Source organism: Marmota monax, unplaced genomic scaffold (genome assembly GCF_021218885.2).
Source record: "Marmota monax isolate L192 unplaced genomic scaffold, Marmota_monax_Labrador192_F-V1.1 WCK01_AAM20220418_F8-fsc00007, whole genome shotgun sequence".
NCBI classification, from domain to species: Eukaryota; Metazoa; Chordata; class Mammalia; order Rodentia; family Sciuridae; genus Marmota; species Marmota monax.
Window position 1 is genome coordinate 13,152,895 of NW_026692781.1, and position 25,542 is coordinate 13,178,436.

The 25,542-nt window shown below is 35.7% G+C and overlaps 1 protein-coding gene across 3 annotated transcripts in view; it reads right to left on the reverse strand.

The window, feature by feature from the left end:
- The window catches only part of Sestd1 (SEC14 and spectrin domain containing 1), a 129,230-nt gene that overhangs the window by 11,748 nt on the left and 91,940 nt on the right, over window positions 1–25,542 (reverse strand). For 2 of the 3 annotated variants that reach the window (XM_046447411.2, XM_046447410.2), the window contains exons 9-16: window positions 25,124–25,335; window positions 16,903–17,025; window positions 8,959–9,153; window positions 8,321–8,435; window positions 6,773–6,932; window positions 2,578–2,659; window positions 1,758–1,880; window positions 831–1,022 (exon numbers count right to left, since the gene is read on the reverse strand). In XM_046447411.2, coding sequence (XP_046303367.1) covers window positions 831–1,022; window positions 1,758–1,880; window positions 2,578–2,659; window positions 6,773–6,932; window positions 8,321–8,435; window positions 8,959–9,153; window positions 16,903–17,025; window positions 25,124–25,335 — 1,202 coding nt within the window. Of the gene's footprint in view, window positions 1–830; window positions 1,023–1,663; window positions 1,881–2,577; window positions 2,660–6,772; window positions 6,933–8,320; window positions 8,436–8,958; window positions 9,154–16,902; window positions 17,026–25,123; window positions 25,336–25,542 lie in introns of those variants that run through there. The other variant, XM_046447413.2, reaches the window with a different exon arrangement.

Consider the following 25,542-nt stretch of genomic DNA (forward strand, 5'->3'; position numbering starts at 1 on the left):
CTCCTCTTCAGAATGGAAATGTAAGGCTGGGTACAATATGTAAGAAAAAGATTCTATTAAAAATCTGCCCATCCCAAGTAAATGTGTCCAAATGAAACTATAAATTTTACTGTTGGTTTCTGGAATTCAATGAATAATAAATTAGGGAATGAAGTATAGAGATAACATATGGAAAAAGGTTTTTTTCTTCTTTTAATTCCTATTCTCATTATTTTAGTTGAACAGCCTATACCTTAAGTTATAAAATCACAAAGTGACTTTTTAAAAATTTGTGACAATTAGCCAGATGTGGTGGTGCAGGCCTATAATCCCAGCAACTCAGAAGGTTGAGACAAGAGGCAAGAGGACTGCAGTTGGACACCAGCCTTGGCAACTTGGCAAGATCCCGTTTCAAAATAAAATTTTTTAAAAAGGCAAAAGGCTGGGGATGTAGCTTAGTGGCAAAGTGCCCTGGGCTGAATCACCAGTTTAAAAAAAAAGTGACAATTAGTACTTGTTGTCAAAGCCAAGTTTCCTTTCCTGGTATAAAGAAAGAGACTGATGTAATGACACTCTAGAGAACAGAGCACCTGTGGACATCAGCTCGGAGAGGAGAGGAGCAGAGCAAAGTGAGGTTCTGGGGTTCTCCAACCATAGTCCTCCAACACTCGAGTGGATTAAGGAAATTTAATTTGGACATATAAGACCATGTATTTTATATAAACCAATGTTAATAATGAAACTCATACAATTTTTAACCAATAGATTAATCTGAACATTACATTATTAATGCATACATTTTAAACATATACAATAAATAATACTGAGATTATATTTCAAAAGGGGCAAACCTTTTCAGCATTTGAGTGAAATGCAATGGCCATTTCCAACCTATGTACTCTCTCTTCGGACGCTATTGTAAACTGTTTCCACACCCTGTTCAGTCGAGGAAGTGTGTCCCCAGAAGACCGAGAGGTGCATCGTAAAGACTGGCACAACACAACTGTGGCCTGCAGCAACTGTCTACCATAATCATAAGTACTCTAAAAAAAAAAAGGAAACATAGAATTATAATAAAAAAATTCTGAAGAGGAGGAGAAAGGTTTTGGGAGACTGGTTGCAATTAAGTAAGACCACTGGAAATTAATGCTGAATGAATCTAGTGTCACTTATTACTATAAATGATCTACATGCATAAGTAATGAAGGGGAAGTAATATTTTTAGTTTATAAGTTTCTTCTTTTTTTTAAGGTTTTCCCCATCTCTGCTAAATTCCACTGGCAAAATTCCACAGCTCGTTAATTACCAAAACAAGTGAGTGAAACTAGTCTCATGATAGTCCACATAGGAAGTACTACCTATTACAATGTGAATGAAATCAACAGGGAAAATACATTAAGATACTTTTCAGCACAAAACCAACTTTGTATTATTGTGCTAACATAAGTCAAATACAAAAAGTGGGGTTTCTAATTTAGTGCTATTAATATACATTTCATATTAGCTTCTATGAATGAATATTGGATTGTCTTAAAAATACCATAATGTGTAACATATATCAGAGGGAGCATACAGAACCTGTGTTTGTGGCAATTTAAACCCTCTCAAGTTTATGCAGGATAGTTTTGATGCACCAGCTGACATTTTCTTAATTCTGTGATATTTCTGGAATAACAAAACTAACCTTCTTGGACTTGGAGGGTTAAGTTACATTATAATCATGCAGAAAGCTATTCAAACACTGAGCTTGTAGAAAAGGAAGATAACCAGTTCTGCACCTGTGCAACATCAACAAATTTTCTATGCTTTTCCAGTAAAACTTTCGTTTCCTGAGCATCATCACCCAATCTGATGTGGGTCTTAAGTAGAGCATCCAGAAGTTCACTTAGCCATTCAACCGCCTAAATAAAAATACAAAACAGTGAAGCTGCATTCATAATTCTTTATTACTTACATCAAAACATCACATATACAAAAATTGCTATACTATGGTTGGTTAGTCCATTAATTATAACTAGTTTTCAATGGCTCATTTGATCCAATGCTCCTCAGATTCTTCTCCTACTCTCAAATGTTCTTAAACTCTGAAGGCAAAGCCTACTACAGAAGCACTCTTAAAATACACATCACATAATAGAATATCATGCATTTCTGTAGAACAGACTTACTAGGATCTCATTACAGATGCATGTCACTGTTAAAAATCATAAATTCTTCTACATCAAAGATGAAAGAATGTTCTAATACTAACTTCATAAAAATATCAAACTGTCTAGCATTGGAAGTTCTCCTGTGGGTTAGAAAGCAATGTGCTACAATTGCCTTTATTCTGGAATGTAACTAACAAACTACTAGTCAATAATAATATTAATAAATAATTCCAATCTCTAACACAATAGAGGATTTCATCAAGAGGATAAGCCAAATGAAATCAGTAAGCTAGCTAGAAGAACCAAATTTTATTCTTCAACAGGATAAGCTAGATTTGATTAAGAATTTACTTTCTTAGGAACATAAGAAGTATACTTTTGTTCACAGTTAGATGAAATTGTTCTTCTAAGAAGTGATAGCCATATAATGTGGCCGTCTGGTCCTTACCTGAGCAGCATCTTCTTCACATTTAAACAGCTGCACCATCTGAAGCATCTTTAACCTTCGCACATCTACCATGTCTTCACATCTAATAAATCCAAACATACATTTAGTCTATTGTTTTGGTTTCCACAATAACATCATCATCTGGCACATGTGTTTTATAATATACTAAAATATTTAGTCCTACACTATGGAAACTGCATGTGTTGCTTTGTAAGTTTAAGGATATCTATTCTATATCTATGTTACATCAAAACCTCAAAATACCTGAAAGACAAACCCTTTTGAGGATAGCATAGATTCTGTAAAATATTGAAGCAAAGTATAAATGCAATAGTAACTACAACCCAAACAAACTGCCACTGACAATTAGCATCAAACAAGCTTCATTGATAAAAATATGAAGTTTCTCAGGGCTGGGGTTATAGCTCAGCTGTAAAGCACTTGCCTCACACATGTGAGGCCCTGGGTTCAATCCTCAGCACCACATAAAAATAAATAAAATAAAGATATTGTGTCCATCTTTAAAAAAATCTTTTAAAAAATGTGAAGTTTCTCAACTACTAGCTTTAGGGATAATATTCCAAGGAAATTTTTTTAAATTAATACTTTTCACTGAATTATACTAGCTGGAATAATAGTTAAAACTGAATTCCTTTTTAAACTCTCCATTTACATTCTTAAAGGTGGGGAAAGAACTCCATTGATGTTTGGGTGAAAGGAACACAATTCAGAGCATTTTCTAATCTCTCTGCAGTATGCTTGGATAATATATGGCTGAAACAATAAAAGTATCTTGATCTATCTCAACTCTGACCAATTTCCTTCACTCCCATGCAATTCACGTGCTGCAGAGGATAAGGGGGACTCCTATTGCAGTCCCAAATATCAACAAGAAGTTACCCAACAGGCACTGGGCTCTCCTACAGTTGATGTCCTTAAAGAAAGCTTAATAACAACAAAGAATGGTCCTTCCAGAGTTATCACAGGCTATTAGGGAGATAGTATCAATAAAAGTCATAGCATAATATTAAGATGCAACTTGTGTAAAGTAATTCTATAAGGTATTAAAGAGAAGTGATGATAATTATTTTTAAAATCTGAAACTTATCATCAAGAAGATAAGCCAAATGAACTTAATGTAAGACACCTAAATGATAAAGATATCAAAATATATATTCAAGAGTTGTACCAGGTTATAGGGAAAATGAAACATTTTCTCTGCTATTAAAATAGTTCCAACTTGGAAGAAGCATGGAGATTCCTCAGAAAACTTGGACTGGAACCATCATTTGACCCAGTTATCCCAGTCCTCAGCATGTACTCAAAGGACTTAAAATCAGCATACTATAGTGACATGGCAAAATCAATGTTTATAACACCTCAATTCACAATAGCTAAACTATGGAACCAACCTAGGTGCCCTCTGACAGATGACTGGAGAAAGAAAACGTGGTATATATCCATATGGAATATTATTCAGCCATAAAGAAGAATGACATTATGGCACTTGCCATTTATGGATGAAATTGGAGACTATCATGCTAAGTGAAAGAAGCCAATCCCAAAAATCAGAGGCTGAATGTTCTCTCTGATATAAAGATGATACTCATAATGGGGGGTGAATGTGTGCGAAGGTCTAAATTGGACAGGGCAGAGTGAGAATAAGGGGAGGGGGGATGGGAAAGACAGTAGAATGAATCAGACACAACTTTCATATGTTCATATATGAATACACAACCTAGTGTAACTCCACATCACGTATGACTACAAACATAGGAAGTTATCTCCATGTATATATGATATGTTGAAAGACTTTCTACAGTTATGTATAACTAAAAAAATTTTAAAAAATTTTTAAAAAGATAGTTCCAATTTGGGAGATGAACTTTATACAATGTGACAAATGATATAATGGAGTCACAAAAAAGGTTTAATTGGAGTAAGTGACTAACCTGCCTTAGAAATCCTAAGACTTCCTAAGATAAGTCTATCTGAGTCTTGGAAGATAAGTAGGAATCTGCTAGATAGAAAACGAGAAAAGCAATACTCTCGGTGATGGATGAAACAACGTGATGTTCTCAAGGAAACTGAAAAGAACCATACAATTTAGTGGGAAAGTTAGAAAAGCATGAGACTCTGCAGAAGTGGATAAGAAAAGGTCTCCGGCCATTCCAGTAAGACTGTACTTCATCTGAAAAAAGAGAAAGTCCCAGAAGGAGGTTTAACACCATTCTTGTACTCCATGCGGATTACTCCTGCATACCAGACTGAAGAAGAGCAAGACCAGCGGAACTTGAGATCTAAAATATTGAACAAAAAATCGTGGGATTCAGCAACAACAACACTTGAATATTTGACTAGGTATAAGGAATGAGGAAGATGAAGGACTTTAGGATAAATTCCATGTTTTGTAGCTGACAGTAATTTTACCCTGAATAAGAAATTCAAAGCATGGAACAAGTTTTGGAGGAAAATGTTTCTCAAATTGGGTGTCAACATACTTTATATACCAACAGAGATATGAAAAATTGTGGTATATTTGTGTAATAAGAATTATAATACAAAAAAAAACAACAAAGTACATGTATAAAGGCATGAACTAGCGTAAACATACTCTTTATACAAAAATATGAAAAACTGTACTCTATATGTGTTAATAAGAATTGTAATGCATTCCACTGTCGTGTATTTAAAAAAATAAAATCAATGAAACTAAAAAAATATAGAAAATGATTCTAATCTGAAGATAACAGGCTTGGAGGAGCACATAGAGCATCCCACTGGAGACATGGAGCAGGTGACCGGAACTGAGTCTGGAGCACAGGAGAGGGCTTAGAAAGCGCTGCAACTATCCAACCACATGATATTTTTAAAAATCATTAAAGTAGTGAGATTTGCAGAGAGAGCAAATAAGAAGAGAATTTGGCCTCAGAACAAGCCCTGGAAGCAGTGTTTAGTTACAGAACAAGAAATCTGAGAAGAAAATTAACAAGAAACAGCGCCAGGAGGAGGACCATGGTTTCAGAAAGACACAGCTGTCAGGGAGTCTGGAAGAGAACCTATAAGCTGTGTCCAGTGCCATTCATAATCAAGCAGATCGGACTAAAACATTCTCTGGATTTTGAACAAGATCAATGTTTATCACATAAGGTCTTGTTGGTAACACCAATGAGAACAAAAGGAGTGAAGTGGAGGTCAGAAGTCAGGCTCAAGAGGATAAAAAGTAAGATGGAGTTAGTAAGGAATGCAGTTTAGACCTGCAAACAACTTAGCTGTGAGGAAGAGCTTAATGCCAGAAGACAAAGGGATGAAAGGAAGATGGACCTCTTCATTCAGTCATACCAGGAACGTACTTCATTATATTCCAACAGGAGACAGTTGAGCATTTAAGTGAGGGGCAGGACTCAGAATAGAGAAAGGGAGTTAATGAAGACGGTAAATCAGAACCTAAAAGGCAGGATCCTTTCTCAGAGGATGGCTCTCCCTTTGTGGGGAGGAATCCGCAGATTCAGGACAAGTGCAGAAGGAATTCCAGCCTCGTGACTGTCTACTTTTGTAGGGGAGAGTTTCTGTGAGGTTCTGTTGATGACCTCAACATTTCTAAGTGTATAAGTTTTGATACAACCATGCTAGGTTATGTACGCTTGCCTATGTGATTCTGATCTTTCACTTTGCAATGGCTGTTGCAAATTATGTTTTCAAAGAATCCCTTGAATTCCTAGTCCTATATCAAAGTGAGCATCAACATTAGTCCACTGTGTCTAATCCCTGTACAGCAAACATGAGCACAAACAAGTGTGACATTTCATAAGAAACAGACATGAAGAATTAGATCAATACAGATGGCAGATTTAACAGCAACTCTAAACTAAAACGGAAATGTAAGTTTCTCCAAAAAGATTTTCTTATAGCAAAGCAAAGCAGAGTCCTAGGGTACAGAATGTTAAGCACTTTAGTATAACTCAAAATTTCACTATTAAGTAAAAGAGGGAAAGATACCTGGTAATTGAACAAATTGTCATTAATTTGTTGTAAAATTATATATAATAACTATTATATTCATCAAAAGCCTATTACATGCCTACTATACAACAGGTAAGAACCTTTAGTTTGTATGTAAAATATAAATTATACAATTTTTCATTTTAGTTAGTATGTTGTCTTGGTAAAATTAACATTAACAGTCAAACTTTGCCTTTGTTTCCTAAGTTGCATGTCTTCCATCACTCCTTGTATGTGGTCCACGTTTTCTTTATTTTCAATGGTTACATCCTTTCCATAGGCCCAGGACGCCTGATTGGAGATCTGATCCAGCAGACCTTGACCTTTTTCACGCAAACCTTGCAATCCCACATCTAAAATAAAAGTTATTAGATTTAATCTCTTAACTAAGGTGTTTTTCCCTCCCTCAAATAAATCCTCTCAGCAGATACTGCACTTGGAATCCAAGCATAAAATCTTTATATATTAAACCACATTAGGATGGAGTCCTCCGAACATCTCAAGGAATAAAATCCTTTTAAATGGAGAGCTCTCAAACCAAATTCTCCCTAAAGGGAATGTTTAAAACACAAATCTCCATAGATAATAATTTCTTTTAAAAACTGAAAGCAGGAAGAAAGTATGTTAATTTCTATTTTGACAAATAAATTTTTCTATTTTTTTTCCCTGTTTCATGTGTTCCTATTTTTAGGACAACAATGTAAATATTTTGTTTAAAAACAGTGTAAAATTTGTGAGATTTCAAGACACTCACATGGTGTATTATCAGTGTAAAGGGATGCCGAACGCTGTAAGTCAAGCCCAACTTACGCACCACAGGAGCAACATTAGGATATATTTACAATATTCCAAGTCAGACATGTGTAGAGAAATTCTCTTCTTTTTTTTTAAGGAAAAGTATGACTTAAGGAAACTACTGATATTTTAAAATAAATTTCATTTGGTGTATTGAATATATACTATGTATGTCATCTGTTAAACTAACAATTAGGCTACAAGCAAATAAAATGTCAATACAAAAAATGTTTTTCTGAAACCAATTCCCTGAAACTGTTTTCCACAATTAATTAATCTGATTTGATCACATGTCACCACTTTCTACATCTGCTTCCTCTGCTCCTTCCCTCAATGGACAGTCCCTTCCCATTTTCACATCTTGGCCTAGGAAAGTTCACTGCATTTCTTACTGTGGAAACGTTTAAAAGGTCCTGATGACAAAAGTAACAGAGCTTTCATTAAGAGCTAGCTTAATGAAATGGGACCACTCCCTCCTTAGAAACTAGGTAACCCTGACCATATTCCCAGGCAGAGAAACAAATGCACAGAACCAAACCAACTATTTTTTCACAAGGTTAGGATATAGCAACAACAAAAATCATTGCATAAAACACAGTTCGGGGCATACAGAGTTTACCACAGAACACTTCACAACTAATTACAGTTTATGCATGCACTACAAATAATTTCACTGTTCCTAGGATATGCAAGATATAGCACCTGTAGTAAACAAAAAGGCCAAAGGCCCAATGAAGGGAGGAGTGCCTAATCACAATGAAAAGTAAAAATTTTTAGCAAAAATTAGACTCACTCAAGGGAATAAAACCCCTTTAATACTACTTTTTCCTGTGTTCCCTGCAAATAATAATTAGTTCAGTATAAGCTGACTTAATTGTGTAACCATGATAATGATATTTTTTTTTAAAAGAACTCTTATGTTTCAGCATTTTTAAAATCTGCTTACCAACACTTTTCAGCTTCTCTTCAAGCAGTTTTAAAGTTTGCTGAATCGATGCTCCATCAGCTGGTGCTACATCTACGCACAACATCCCTAATAAGCCATCCAACTGCTGAGACAACTAAAGCAGAGGGACACCAAAGAGACAACCCTGATGTAATCAGCATCTAAAGTGTTTAATGATGAATGAGGTTTATCTAATGAGGTTATCACAATTACACTTGAAAACATTATGCTGTTAAAAGACAAGAACAAATAATCAGAGTACATGTTATCTAGAAGATGGAACACACAGATGCATGCGCCAGAAAGACAAAGGAGAACATCCAGGTCAGCAGAGTGCAAAAAAATTATTGACACTTCCATTTCCATCTATGTTAAAAAGCATACATTTTGAAGAACAGTCAAAATGAAATATATCTACTGGTTTGGAATACTTTAGTTAGACAATCAAAGGTTTAATTGCATGCAGAATGACTTAGAATCATTTGTTAAATCAGAAAATTTTATCACGTTACCCCCACCAGTAAATTATATTATTGTTCAAGGAAAATAATTAGAGGAGACATGCAAACCTGCAAAAATTATGTGTGGATTGTTCAGATTATCTGAGGAAAAGAGAATCGATCAGAGTAGACACTTACATCTTGTGCAACACCATGAAATTCAAGAGCTGCTTGTAAGAGATTTTGCCTGAATTCCAGCTGACTGGCCTGCCGATAACAAACATCACTAAGTTGTTGCTGTAGTGACTTCAGTTCCACAAGATCTTCCTCATCCCCAGCATTCAAGAGTGCGGCAATTTGCTGATTAAGCTCCACATATACTGCAAACCATTCCTGTAATAGAGAGATCACAAAGTATATTAAGGATCAAATTAGCTCCTGGAGGACACATTTTATCATTTCTCCAGACAAACTAAGTAACATACACATGAACACTTTTATAAAGCAACACTGTTTAAGTAGAGAATGTAAAATCCCTATCCTTCCCCACATCCGTCCATCATGATCCCTGGAGCTCACTGCCTGCCAATGGTAGTATCCTGTGTCCTCAGTCTGGCTTCTAGATATTCCCTTCCTTCATACGCTCTAAGTAAAACCTGTTCACCCTCACAGTGCACAGTTACCTCTGCAGCCCCCTAAACTGGTTGCTATCTTTATTTCCACACCAACATACACAAGCCCAGAAGTGGGCTGACTCATTACTATTTCAAACCATTTTTCCCCCCTCTTGTCTGGAAAACCTGTGAAATGCAAGATGCTGGATTACGCCCTTCCAGCCTTTCCTGTGGTATCCCCTCATCCCCCTGAGGGTTCCTCTCTGCATTCCTCTCTGTGCCAGCCTTCTTGGTGATGGCCTCCATGTACACATGCACCAACACTCTGGACTCAGCTCCTCGACTGTTTCCCTCACTTCCACTACTGCATCCTCACCCCACCTCAGCTACCTACTCCACTGGCCCTAAAAGCCTGTCATCATGTACTGCTTACTATGCAACTCTAAACTCTCACTTTTGTGAATTCCATTCTTTCATCAGATACTGACTCCAATGCCCTTCTTTTAGCTACACCCCCAGAGGTCCACTGATTTATTCTCCTTTCATGTCTGACACTGCAGCACTTGGCAGCCTCTCACCCTTGGTCAGAAGCTACAACCACCTCCCGACATACAACCCTGGCCCACCACACCTGCCCTCCTACCTTCCATCAAATTCACCTACTGAAACCTCAAACCTGGCTTCTCTGCCTACTGTGTGCCTGTACCAGAGTGGCTGAACACAGCTAGGTAAAAACCACCACAGACATGCCCTGCATATCATCCGTCAACGATGGACCACACATGTGATGGTGGTTCTGTAAGACTACACAGCCTGGCGACATCATAATTGTCCTAGTTCCTGTAAGTGCACTCTATGTTGCTCATTCAGCAACAAAATCACCTAATGATGCATTTCTTAGAGTATGCTCCAATTAAGCGATACATGACGGATGGTCTGTGCATATTTTTTTTTAAGTTATAGCTAAATAATCTCAAACAGAGGTTCAGTAATCCTTGCAGGTTTCTCTAAGCAATTCACTTTCCCATTCTCGTGATTTTTTTTTTTTTCACTCCTTAAGTCTCCAACTCCCTTTTTACCTCTTTACTCTAGAAGAACTTCTTAATTCTCTGGATGCAATTAAAAGAGAACAGTCTCATCTTCCCACCAACAAATCTACAACCTTCCCTCCTATAGCCCTGTGCTCTGCCTCCCCACTCTATAGGGGCCCTGCTCCTGAGGCCAACACTCCTCCAGAGCATGATACCCTCTCTTCTGCTGCCTGTGCACAACTCTGCTCTTGCAACTATCATCTCTTTCTCTTTGATCAATTCTTCTGTTTCAACTGGATTATTTCCATCAGCACATAAGCAAGCTGTAACACCTATCCTGAACAAAATACACGCTTTAGGATCTATACATTTTAAAATTCTGTACATTAAACCTCAAAAAAACAAACAAAAAAAAACTTTCCTTAAAAGATAATATTCTTTGTTTCATTCCCTATTCTTTTAAAATTCATTCTAAGTCAGGATTTTGTATTTCCCACTCTTCTAAAACCAATCTTGTCAAGTTACCAAAAAATTCCCAGAGCTTGAGTCTTCCACCAGCAAGAATTGCTGGTTCAACCTCGGGAGCCCAACACTTCCTACCACTTCTGCCACCTCCACTCCAAGAGCTCCAGTCTTCCATTTATGCTGCTTGTCCCCCCTCCCTATATCCACCCGATAGCCAGTGATCTTTTCAAAACATAAATCAATTTTTTGTCTCAAAAACCTCTCCACTGATCTCATGTAACATTTAAAATAAACTTTAAGCTCCTGCTCATGGGTTAAAAAGACATTACTTATTTTGGCCCCTAACTTCCTCTCATTTTCTGTGACTCTCTGTCTTGCTCCCGGTACTCCAGTGATGTCCACCTTCTCATTGTTCTTTAGTCATATTCCTGCCTTGAGGTGCTTCCACGCTATACCCTCTATCTAGAGGGCCCTTTGCTTGGATTACTCCATACCAACTTGAGGTTTCTGATTAAATGTCATTTCCTCAGAGGAGGCTTTCTTAAATGCCATACCTTTAGTGCCTCTCTACTCCTTACCTCTCCATCATGATTATAATTCCATATGGTAATCCTGTGCAATAACCTAAGAGCCTAAAACAACCTGTGGCATATCATATGTGCTCGATTAACGTGCTGAATGAATGCATTAAGCACAGAAAACACTGTATATTTGTTGGCATTAAATCATAGAGGAAACAGTGTATTATTCTGCCTCACATGGAATGTTTGGTTACCCCAAGTAAGGAGGAGGGATGCTGCTCCATCTAACAGATAAGACTAGTGTTATGGATACATGTCCTGCAATGCACAGGCCGGCCCCTACAACAATTTTGTATCTGGCCTTAAGTGTTAGTGGTACAGAATTTAAGAAACCTGCTCCATTCAATGGTGATAGTAACACCTGCTATACTTACTTTATTAGTTGCTGTAAGAATTTCATCAAATAATATACATAAAATACTTGTAAAACTACAGTTATCACAATGATTAAGCAGCCTGACAATTTAAAAAGTATAGAATATTACCTGAGAAAATTATCATTGTCATGGTCTCATATCTCATATCTTTAGTAATTAAAATTTAACTAAATGCTCTAAATAAAGATATCCAAATCTCTGAAGTAGTGGCAATGATTCTGAGAAAAGTAGTAAACTAAAGGATCAGAATTCCAGGATGGCACTTCTCAGTGAGAACTACTTACACTAGAACACCTGGGTGTTCATCAAAATACCCAAGTTCTTCCCTCAGCCTCTGAGTCTCTTGGGGTGGGGCCCTGGAAATTGCATTTTTAACAAGCACCTCTGATAATTCTTGACCATTAATGTTTAAGAACCACCACTGTGAAGCTGATTTTTGCCCTGGTTTGAAACCTTAAAATACATGTAAGTTCTAGCAATGTGACCAGGGATGTAAATACAATATAAAGACTAATATGTCTCAATAAATTAATGCCTAGAATTGGAGTTACTGATGTTACTGATTGAGTGTGTCATAAATAAATGACAAACTCTATACCTATGTGGGACTGAGGATGGGGGGGTCTGGCTTACATATATGTACGTGTTTAAAATTAGGCATAATGTTTCTTCATAAAAATAGAATGTATATAACCTTAGGTAAACAGCTGCATTCAATTTACTATGGCCATTCTTGTACTCTGTTCATACACATTTACTGTGTTGAAATTTATTAATTTATAGCAAAATAAAAAGTCAACACCAAGATTTGGGGTTTGGATTAAGATGATAAGTAGGGGGCTGGGGATGTGGCTCAAGCATGCGCAGGTGCTGGGTTTGATCCTCAGCACCACATAAAAATAAAATAAAGATGTTGTGTCCACCGAAAACTAAAAAATAAATATTAAAAATTCTCTCTCTCTTAAAAAAAAAAGATGATAAGTAGGGAAAGCATTTGAATGTTAGAACATGAACAGCCAGGACTGACACTATGATTGTGGTTGAGCCAGTGTCAATACATAGTTGGTGAAATGATCATTTGCACTTTGCACTTTAAACCAAGAACAGGAATCCCAGTCTGGGAGGAAAGAAATACTGCCAACCCAGGGTATGTTATACACTTAGAATATATACTGAGGACAAAGAGGTCTTGATGTGTCAAGTAAACCTGCTCCATTACCATCTATTAGGCTCCACACACCAGCACAGGGCCCTTTGGAGGCAGAAGTCAGCACTGTGGGAAGGTGGGACAGTGACAGAATGCAGAGGCAGCTTCAGAAATACATGCTTCTACACTCTCCTGCTATGTATTTTTGTGTGTGTGTACCAGGGATTGAACTCAGGGGCACTCGACCACTGAGATGCATCCCCAGCCCTATTTTGTATTTTATCTAGAGACAGGTTCTCACTGAGTTGCTTAGCACCTAGCTACTGCTGAGGCTGGCTTTGAACTTGTGATCCTTCTGTCTCAGCCTCTGAGATTACAGGCGTGTGCAACAGCACCAGCATGTGCTCTTCCCAACACACTCCTACCCTACCCAAATGTAAAAGTATATTTACCATTGTAGTCAAATATTTTGAGATTTATAAACAGACTCTACAATCACTTCTATTCACTTTGATATTTTTTGTTGGGTTGTATTCAAAAACCAAGCAAACTTCTAATTCACGGTCATTCACAAATAACTACAAATCAGGAGGATTTTCATTTTTCTATATTAGTGCTAAATATCCTAATAAATTTGAGTTGATAGCTTTATTCTGCATTACACTTTCATGTGGAATGGAAAACATAATACTTGACATGGTACTTCAATACAAAATGGTCTATTAAAGTTTTCCAAATTCTACCCTTGTTAACTATCAATACTAGAAATTTCCTAAGACCTGAACAATTCCAGTAAATACTTGAAGCTGTTGTTTTACTAATAGAGAAAAGAAGTATTAGAATATCTTAAACATCATATATTAACATTCATCCAGCACCAACCTAGTCTTTTTATTTTAAATTTTTTAAATTTACATATGACAGTGGAATGCATTACAATTCTAAGGTGACAATGAATGCAGTGCCACCTACTGGCTAAAACAATGCAATTATCTTTTCTTAAACCTTTTAAAGAATGGAAAATTTTAAAAATCTATTCAAAAGTGGAAAGAATAGCATAATGAAGTCCCATGTGCAATCTAGCTTCAATAATTACCCACTTGTGGTCAATCCTGTTTCAACTATATTCCAATTCAATATGTCCCCACCCTCCAATTTTCCAATATCCCAAATATCACACGTGATTTAAGGAAACAAAATCCACAATAAATCAAGAGTATATTTTTTCCTCTGGGGTCCAGATCTATGAATACAGATGTCAAAATATGTGCATGGGGCTGGGGTTGTGGCTCAGTGGTAGAGTTCTCGCCCAGCAAATGTGAGACTCTGGGCTCGATCCTTAGCATCACATAAAAATAAACAAATAAAATAAATGTATTGTGTCCAACTACAACGAAAAAATAAATATTTAAAAAAATGTGTATGTGTGTCCTCAAATAGCAAGAAAATATAGATACATACATTGTATCTTAAGCATATCTATGCAATTTAGTAGCTTTCCCTAAGAGAGAGACAGAGTGAAGGGATCCTACCTAGATATCAGGATGTCTATGTTTTTAACCTAGTCTAGCAACTTATTGATTTAAAAAAAAGTCTGTTTCTTCATCTATAAAATAAGAAAGGGATATTTTAGTTTATAAGGTCCTTTCCAATATAAAAGTTCTGTATATCTTTTCCACATTATAAGTAAGCTTAAGCACATGAAAAGAGATACCCATACATAATTTATTTTTAAGCTGATTTTAAAAATTCATATAAAAAGTATACATAAACAAACATTTAAACACAGGGGTCTCTATGTATGTCGATGGTAATTTCACCCACACAACATACAATATAAAATGTAATTCCAATACTTTTTGTGAATTTATACATGATATATGTAGAATCCAATTTCTAACTATAACTCTCTTGGTATCTTTTAAAAATAATAAGTACATATATAAACCCTATCTTTGGGCTCCTCAAGTATCATGTATCCTTACTAAGAGGACTTTCAGAACACTTGGTGACTAAATTCTCTTAAATAAAATCTGATATTCTATGCAAATACTGCTTTCAAAAATTTACAGGGAAACAAATTATAGAAACCATCTATACTACAGTAACATGTTCCACCCAGAATAATCAAATAAATCATAATCCATGTAAAAAATATCAACAGTATTTTAAAAGCCTAAGAGAGGGCTGGGGCTGTAGCTCAGTGGTAGAGCACTTGCCTAGTATAGGTGAGGCACTGAGTTCAATCCTCAGCACCACATAAGAATAAATAAATAAAAGTATTATGTCCATACAATAAAAAATATTTTTAAAAGTACAAGATAATTAAAAGATCATAACTTCAGGAACAGGGTTTATAAATCAAATATAAATTATTCTAATTTTTTACCATAAAACGAAGAACCATATTGGAACCTGTGAAATGGATAAACTATATGGGATTTGATTTTTTTTCTTTCTTTTTTTTTTTAGTTATAAATGGACACAATACCTTTATTTTATTTATTTATTTTATGGGGTGCTGAGGATCAAACTCAGTGCCTCACATGGGCTAGGCAAGTGTTCTACCACTGAGTTACCACCCCAGCCCAGGATTTCATTTTTCCAAGTCTCTTACAGGTACTAATTAGAAATGTTAGACTACCTATGTACTATCTTTATATGATTTCCAAATCTTGTGATAGCTCTTTCTACATATTATTGTCTCGGCTAGACTACAACTCCTTTAGGCTATGTTATGTAGATTATCGGCCAGTGCCACTGACAGTTAAGCCTGACTGGGGGAGGAAAAAAAAAAAAACCTAATTGGAGAAAGATTACTAAAAAAAGCAATATGAGGAAAGTAAACAGAATGTATCTCCTTAAAAATAAAGTGATTATTAAAATATAGCTCTAATAAAGATGAGATTTACTCAAATTTATTCGCAAAGAATATTATTTATTCTTTAACCATACTTAGTTAAAATATATATTTCTTAACTGTTCAACTTTTATTACCACTTCAAGTAGAGGAGTTGATGGGTAAAGAAACACACTGTGAAAATATAATGTTTCAATGACCCTTCAAACTCACCTGTTCCAGAGTTTAACACTATTACTGATCAATTTTTGAAGATGGATAGACCAAGGAGATAGAATTTAATGGATCAAATTTTATATTTCCAATTTTGTATTCAATCTATTTAAAATTACCATAAAAAGAAATATGGCTTCAGGGAGGGGGGATGAACTAGCTAATCTACAAACTATATGACTACTTTCTCCACATACAGAACTAACTATAACCAAGCATGAGCTTAATAAACATCTGTTTCTTCCACATAGCAAGTTGTTGCACTTTAAATTCTCTTGAATAATTTTATCTATAATCTGAATAAGGATTGATTTATTTCCCAATCCATACCTGTGATCTGTCTAATTATCCCCTTCACAATTACAAATGTCACCCCTAATGCACAGAGAATGGAAGATACTCTGCCTCCTCTGTACTCCCTCTCCATCAGCTGTGTGTAACACTGCAGTCCTGGTGGTATTCCCAGCATTTAGTTGTACAGCATGCTCCCAATGAAGTAGGGAAGGCCTTCCTCTAGGATTTTAAGAACAGACTTTTCTATTGAAGGGACTAGTGATGAAGGCTCTATTTTTGTACTCTTTTTTTTTTCCATCACTATAGCTTTTAAAATTTCATCTACACTGTGTTAGAGAGGTAACAATAAAATGAAACTGCATTGCAGGTAAAACCTAAACCAACCTTCGAATTAACGTACACTAAGTGGTCAAAATGAAAACTTATAACCTCTAAGGATTCAATAAACTGTATTCTAGGCCCCTATACAAAGTTAACAGCAGCTTAGCACTTAGTACCACCTATGCTAATTATGCACAAGAATAACTGCACTGTAACTTGCAGAGGAAAAAGCCTCTCACACTGTGCTGGCTCTCAATCTCTTCATGCTTCTGCTGTAGGGCCTGGGAAGCCCTAATAGAGTCACCAATCCCCCACTGGGCTCTCAGTTGTTCTGATCCAGGTCCTTCCAGCCAGTTCACAACCTGTAAATGAAAGTTGAGATGAAATTTTAGAATAATCAAAGGCTTTTCAAATTTTCAGTCTAACTGGTTTTCTCTCCCCCAAATTCCTTAAGTATTTTAAACTGAAATTCTTAAGTTCTACTACATAAGTAATAAACATTTCTTTCGGAATTACACAGTTATAATATGACATTTCCAAAATTTACACTTTGAAAGATGTACACTGTAGCCTTAGGCTTACAGTTATCTGATCATTTGTCTAGCTAAAAAGAAATCTGGAATGGTTCTATAAAAGAGGATTAAAAATTAACTTATGATAAGACAATCAGAAAACTACAGAATTTAGAGTTGAAAGGGAAATCAAGGTTATCTAACACTTAATAAAATTGAGTTTCAGGGAGACTAAATGACTTCCCCAAGGTAACATAACCCATTACTAAAAAAAATAGGACTAAAACCTGTGTTATCTGGTCTAATGCTCTTCCCTAAGCACTGAAAAAAAAATTAGATGAACTAACAAAGCTAAAATACTACTTTATCACTTTGAAAAGAAAATTATAAAACTAACTACAGAATTATATTATAATACCTTTAGGTGCTTTCTTAGGATCAACTAAACATTCAGACCCATAAGAAATCCCACCAGCTCCAGTCCACCCAGGATAGAGGGGAAGGCGTACAGCTATAGTTGATCCTGGGTGGCACTTTAGGAGTTCCTCTTCTCCCAAGTCCCTTTTCTGTCCACATGGGAGAGACACAGGAGTCACTCCACCATGAAAAGTTCACATCCCTCAGGGACACACCCATTATGAGTGTGAACTGAATTCATGGATGCCCCCAGTTCTGCCTTCCATCAAATAGTATAGTTCTCCCAGTTCCAGAACTGGGGTAATTTTTACTATAAGCAATACTGCCTGATAACATAGGTGACATTTCAATTTTTATCAGGTTCTCAGGAGAGCAAAGCTAGACAGTTAGGCAAAGAACAAATACTCAGCAGTTTTGTTAAGTCTACACTCTACACACACAATCATGCCATGAAGGAATTTTAACTAAAGAAAACACTACTGCTGAAATTTACCTGTTGCTTCATTAGAATAAGAAATTCAAAACTATATGTAATTTTATGCCTTAAATCTAAACTTATGATAGCTCCCAAGGAGTGAAGGCAGCTTACTATGAGGGTCTGCATGGACAGGCTTGCCTTAGAACTGTGTCAACACAGCCAGTAGCTCCACAGTGCACTCTATCATATCACCAGCTTTACATTGTCTCGTTTTTAAACCTAACGGTACACACATCTTTATTTTTTATAATTATATAAAAGGACATCATAAAAAACAGTCATGTGTATTTTCTTCCATTAATTCTTCACATAGTTTTCATATACTCCTCCAGATTGGGTTGCTACAGTCAGTTTTCAGAGTGTAAGTTCTATCCTGTATTTTTCACTTATCATTAAACTATCATACTCTAATGAGTTTCCAAGTGGCTACAGTTATTACAATTTTCAGTGATCTCAAGAGTCTCTTTTTTAAGAATATCAACCTATTTGCTTGTCTACCTGCCTCTCTCCCATCTAATCAACCAGCCAGCCAGCCACTCAACCAACCAATATTAGGCACTAAGAAATATGGTACCTTAAATAACCATTATATCTGCTACATTCTTATTGTTGGACATTTAAAGTGTTTCCACTCTACATGAATTCTAAGCAATGTGATTAAAACAATAGATAGCAATTACACATGGTATTTTCTCTAATTCTATATCATTTTCCTATGACAGTTTTCTGATACAGAACATTTTTCATCCAATGACAATGAAATAATAATAAAAAAAACTCAAAAACAAAAGAGTCAAAGGATAGAACTGTTGACTCACTGGAATAGCCCTAAGTAGTGGAACTTTCTCTTGGTTAAACTATATTTTCAGAGTGCTAAATTCATAGGCAAGCTATCCTCAGATTCTCTTTAGAATGCAAAGGTTGGTTTGTCCTTCAACATCTCCATTTTTTCTTTTTTAACCTTTCGTATGCGCTGTCTTCAGAAGGGCATGGTACTAACATCCTGTGTCTCTCTATTAGCCTGTCATATCACTCTTTAACAAAAGAGACAGATGAACAGTTTGGTATTAGAGAGGCACTACGCATGAATCTAAATGCTGAATTCTGGCTCTGCTCCCACTAGTCAAAAAACTTTTGTTCCTCACCTTATAAATTATGTTAGTGACGCTCACCTTACAGGGTTATACCAGTCATTGTATGTAAGATACTCAGTGCAATAGACACTAATAGCTGCCAGCCTCTGCTTTTCCCAGGTTTTCTGTAGCCTAGCTTCTTGTTTTTCTCATATCTGCATTTTCCAATCAGATCCCTGGGTTCTCAAGGAAGTCCCTGAACTAACTATGGTATCCAACACTTTAAAATATGGAAATAAAAAAAGAGTAAGCTTTAAGGAAGCTTACATCAACATTTTTAAACAATTTTCCATTTGATCATAAGTTATTTCTCATTTATTACTACATGTTTGACAATGAATATGGACACACTGAGATAAAATGAGATGAAATGAATTTCGGTATTTTAAATATTTCACTAGAAATATCTAAATTCTAAAAGTAATGAAGGCACTTAAGATTTTTAACTAATTAGTAATAAATTATTAACATCAAACATGTAAACTTTGATTTTAGAATACTCTAGAAACTAAAAAAGCAAGTTAATATAACTTGGGAAAAATATATTAGGGAAAAAAATGATGGTACGGATTGAATGTGTTGGAAACTTAGTCCCCAATGAAATGGTATTGAGAGGCAGGAACTTGAAGGGGTGGATAGGTCATGAAGGTTCTGTCCTTATGAATGGATTCATGTCATTATCCCGAGAGTAGGTGTGTTACAGGGGCAAGTGTGGCTGGCTTACTCCTGCACATGTGTTCTTTTTCTTTTTCATCCCACACTCAGGCTCTGCTGCCTTTATACCTCCTACAGTAGGATGACGCATCAAAAAGACCCTGCCAGAAGCAACTCTCAACCTTGGACTTTCCAGCCTTCAGAAGTGTGAGAAATAAATCTGTCCTTTATAATGATTTGGTTTCAGGTATTGTTATAGCAGCACAAAAAGGACTTAAGACAGAATGAAAGTTTGAAGAAACACAAACTTAAAAGTAAATCTTAAGGGGCTAGGGATGTGGCTCAAGCGGTAGCGCGCTCGCCTGGCATGCGTGCGGCCCGGGTTCGATCCTCAGCACCACATACAAACAAAGATGTTGTCCGCCGAAAACTAAAAAAAAATAAATATTAAAATTCATTCTCTCTCTCTCTCTCAGTCTCTCTTTAAAAAAAAAGTAATAAGATTTTTTTAAAAAAGTAAATCTTAAGTATACTAAACAAAGACATCTTGGCACAAAAACCCTGTTACATTGTCAAGTACCCATATAGTTTTAATGTATGCAGAAAATAATTTCCCTTAGTATGCTTCATCAGTAATGTAGACACAGTAAATGGGTGACTATTTCTAATAAAAATAATGCAAATTGAGGTGGATGCCCCAGTAAACAAGTTTATTTAAATGCATTAATGATGGTAGCTTGCCAAACAACTATTATATAAAACTTAATTTCAAACACAACATCTTGCTCAATCTGAATATTAATTTACTGTAAAAAACAGTTCTGTATCCAATCCATAACAATGTGACCCCAGAATGGTTACATTTATATGCAAAGTATAACCTTGGAGATGTGTTCTTAAAATCTACCATGACAAATATTTGCACAGGCCAAAAATGTGACTATCTACTATTCTTTCATGGCCAGGCTGATTTAAAGAATGCATGAGAGAATATCTAGAAGTATATAAGGTCAAACCAGCCAAAAGGATGTGTCAAGCAAATGTTAAGGATCTGCCCCACAAAAAGGGCATGGGGTCTGAGAACATAGCCTCTAGCTACATACTTATGCAACTCAGAGTGTATCTAATTTTGCATCTACAGTTCCTCTCTACACAGAAGAAAAGCACATGAATGATTCTAGAAATAACATTTGCAGTGCTGGTGGTAATTACTTCCATAATAAATAATGGGACTAACAATAGCATATTTCAGTGAAGTGGCATTGTCTTCCAGACAAAAGCATGTGAAATATAATTTTTAACTGCCACAGCAGCAGCAGTATGAAAAACTCTTGCATACTACATGAATCTGATGCTGCTACTTTGAACTGTGGGGAATAAGTGCTGATAACTATCATGTTACTACTTAACCCCTAGTTTATCAGAGCTATGGATTGCTCTTGAATAATGTTTTTAGCGATAAGCTACTGAACAAAGAAATCTGAAGTAATTCATTTTTTAAGAATTTAACACAAACAAAGATATTCAATTTAATGGTGACCTTTATATAAACAAAAAAATTTTACATTTTCCCCAAATTTGCAAATCAGGAGATGGTATAGCTCATACCATGTGATCAGCATATCATCAATTATATAGTTAAATTTAAGTAACCATTTTGGCCGGCGGGGTGGGGGGGAATCTTTCCTTAAGCTGACATCTATGAAAACAAGAATGTAGGAAAACACTGCATGGTGACCACTAATGTTCCAATTGATTGACTGGTGCAGCCAATTTGGAAAGCAGTATGGAGATTCCTTAGAAATCTGGGAATGGAACCACCATTTGACCCAGCTATTCCTCTTCTCAGACTATACCCAAAGGACTTAAAAACAGCATACTACAGGGACACAGCCACATTAATGTTTATAGCAGCACAGTTCACAATAGCTAAACTGTGGAGCCAACCTAGATGTCCTTCAGTGGATGAATGGATAAAAAAAAAAATGTGGCATTTATACACAATGGAATATTACTGAGCACTAAAAAAGAACAAAATCATGGCATTTGCAGGTAAATGGATGGCATTGGAGAAGATAATGCTAAGTGAAGTTAGCCAATCCCAAAAAAACAAATGCTGAATGTTTTCTCTGACATAAGGGGGGTGACTTAAAGTGGGGTAGGGAGGGAGAGCATGGGAGGAAGATTATTTCTAGATAGGGAAGAGGGGTGGGAGGGAGAGGGAGGGGGAAGGGGAATAGCAAGGATGGTGGGATGTGATGGTCATCATTATACAAAATACATGTATGAAGATTTGAATTTGGTGTCAACATACCTTATATACAGAGATATGAAAAATTGTGGTACATATGTATATTAAGAATTATAATGTAAAAAAAGAGAGTACATGTATAATGGCATAATTTGGCGTGAACATACTTTATATAAAGAGTCAAGAAAATTGTGCTGTATATGGGTAATAATCATTCCACTATTGTCATATATTTAAAAAAACAAATTTAAAAAAATAAAAAGAAATTCATTCTTTAACAGAAGTTTAATTTTTTAAACAATAATCTTGTTACCATTATTACTATTATCATAAATATCACCATCATCATTTCCCTTCTCCAATTTCTTTATCCAATTGAGCTGGCCCATCATTTCAAAAATGTGCTTGCTAACACATTAACTCCTGTGTCCCTGACTTTCTGTTATGGCCATTTGTTCCACTTTACCAACGCACAAATGCTGTATGAGTCCTATCACCTGGGTTCTCTGCCTATAGCAATGTCTAGAATAAATATCCAGCAGTAAACACTTTACAAAGACTATCTTTTTTAAATCCACAACAGTCTTATTAAATAGCTATTATAGTCAATGATGATATTGTTGTTATTCTCTGTTGACTAAAGAGAAAACTAGGGCATGGAACATTCTTCCCAAGGTGAAGGTGCTTAAAAGTAGAAGAGGGTGGACCCAGTAACATGGGTTCGAAATCTGAGTTTTATACCATTATGCTATTTCTTCTTTGTAGTTTTCAAAGATAATCTCAAACTAATTAGCCAAAGTTTACTTGAATTAATAGGAACCATTCTTTAATTTACAAATGAGAACATAGAAAAAGTTGCATAAATTAAAGTATCCCCAGAAATCAAGTTTATATGTGGTTATCCATGGACTCAAGCCTTAATTTTTGCCTGGAATTCAACATTTTCATGATCCTTCCTTCCTTTCAACTGTTTTTTCCTATGACATCCTGATACTCTAGTTCAGAGGTCGGCAAACTGTGGCCTGCAGGCCAATTCTGGCCCACCACCTGTTTTTGTACATAAAGTTTTATTGGGGAAAGGCCCTGTACCTTCATTTACACAATACTATGTCTATTCTTGCACAATGATGGCAGAGCTAAGTGGCTGTAACTACAACAAAGACTGTCTGGTCACAAAGCCTAAATCTTAGTCCCTTTACAGAAAAAGTCCACTAACAACTGCAGTAAATATCGAGAGTAGAAACTACTTCAATAGAAATAAAAACAGCTACTATTAATTGAATATTGGGTTCTTCCCCAAACACTAGACTTTTAAAAGAGCTGTTATTATCCCTATTTCAATTAGTGAAAGAAGGAAAAGAAGAAGGGGGTAAAGAAAGTAGACAGATAGAGCAAGTCTTAGATATACGATGGAGACTACCTTTCTGACCATGTTGTATGGTGAAAAGGCCATCAATCCCCTCTGTGCCAATTGCTTCCCTTTTTCCTAGCAAGGCTTAGGATTTCAAGCAGCTGTTTACTCATGCTATGCTTCATCCTCCACAGAATGCAAATCTTTTTTTTTTTTTTTTAGTTGTCAATGGACCTTTATTTATTTACGTGGTGCTGAGAATTGAACCTAGTGCCTCACACATGCTAAGTAAGTGCTCTACCACTGAGCTACAACCCCAGCCCAAAACTCCAGTTTTTCAAAGCCATCATTGCAGAGTGAAATCTTGGAGACAAGCTTAAGTTTTGTTACCCCCACTAAGTCTTCCCAGATTGCCCAAAGCCAGAGAAATAATCCCTTCTATAAATGCCCATGGCATGGCACTTCGGTCATGTCCTGTGACACTTCACATTTTTGCCCCTTAAACATTAACAGCAAAAACCAAGTCTACCTTCATGTCCTGTATAATGTCTAGCACTATCCCCTCTTTTTAACAAGCACTTAATAAATATTTACCTAGTGAATTGAGATAAAAAACTGGGACATTTCTAATTTGCATTTTTAAATATTTAAAGATTTTATTTTCTTAATTACAAAACAGACAAAAATTCAATATAATCAAAAGAACATAAATGTCTTTCCTTAGTATTGACTCTGAGCATTCCTGCCTATATTTCTTATACAACTCAATTTTAAAGGGAACTAAAATTTCTTAAGAAATAAATACATTTAATATTTTCTGTATTAAACAATACATTTAATATTAGAATTACTTACATTACATTTATTTTTTCTAAGAATAAAAAACTCATCATAATTATCAAATTAACAGAAAAGTTATTGGAAATTGAAAATAAATCAGGGGACTGGGCCTGGGGCTGTAGCTCAATGGCATAGCACTTGCCTAGCATGTGTGAGACACTGGGTTTGATCCTCAGTACCACATAAAAATAAACAAAATAAAGGCATTCTGTCCATCCATCTACAACTACAAAAAAAGAAAAAAAAGTTTTCTTTTTTTTTTTTTTTTAAGAGAACCTGAGTATACAAATATCTATTTAAAGAAGAAGAAGAAGAAGAAATCAGCTGGGCACAGTTAGGGCAGGATTGCAATTGCAAAGCCAGCCTCAGTAGCTTAGCAAGGCCCTAAGCAACTTAGCAAGACCCTGTCTCAAAATAAAAAAATAAAAAATGGGTTGGGAATGTGGCTTGATGGTTAAGCATACCTGGGTTCAATCTCTGGTACATTCCCCCCCTCAAAAAAGAGAATAAATCAAATATCAATAATCAGATATTATTTATTGCAAGAATTCTGAAAGCACTCATCATGTTTCCAACTACCTATTTTTAAAACTCATTGTGTTAGAGTAAGCTGAATGCTCAATGTCATCACTGAAGAAATAATATGACTTTAATCTAAATACTATATATAAAAAGATAAAATATTTTTAGAATTCCAGTTTGAAATGTCTATATATTTCTCTATATGGTATAAATAATACTTAGTAAAAGTCACAAAATAGAAATTATCAGGAAAAAAAACATTTAGAATGAAAGAGTTAGATATAGTCCAATCAGATACCTACCTGCATCACTTTTTGCTGAATCTCTTCTAATTGGGTGCGTTTACTACGCTGTCTGCATACTTCCTGGTAGCGGGTGTACTGCTCTCGGAGTGAATCTAATAATTTCATAACCTGTGGCTGCGCAAGCAGTTCATCATCCATAGGAGACCACGAGACCCCACCATCAGAGCCATTAAATCGACGCTGCTGTAATTCGGATAATAATTCATGCCCTTTACAAATAAAAGATACTTGTAATTAATACCCATAAAGAAATACAATTTGTTTTTAAAAACTATCCACCTATCTATCTTCTACGTCATAAGCAGTAAAATACAAAGAAGAAAATTATATCACAATAAATAGAAAAATTGCATATATGCATATAAATACATATATATCAAAAAAATAATCATATATCACAAATACATATGCTACAG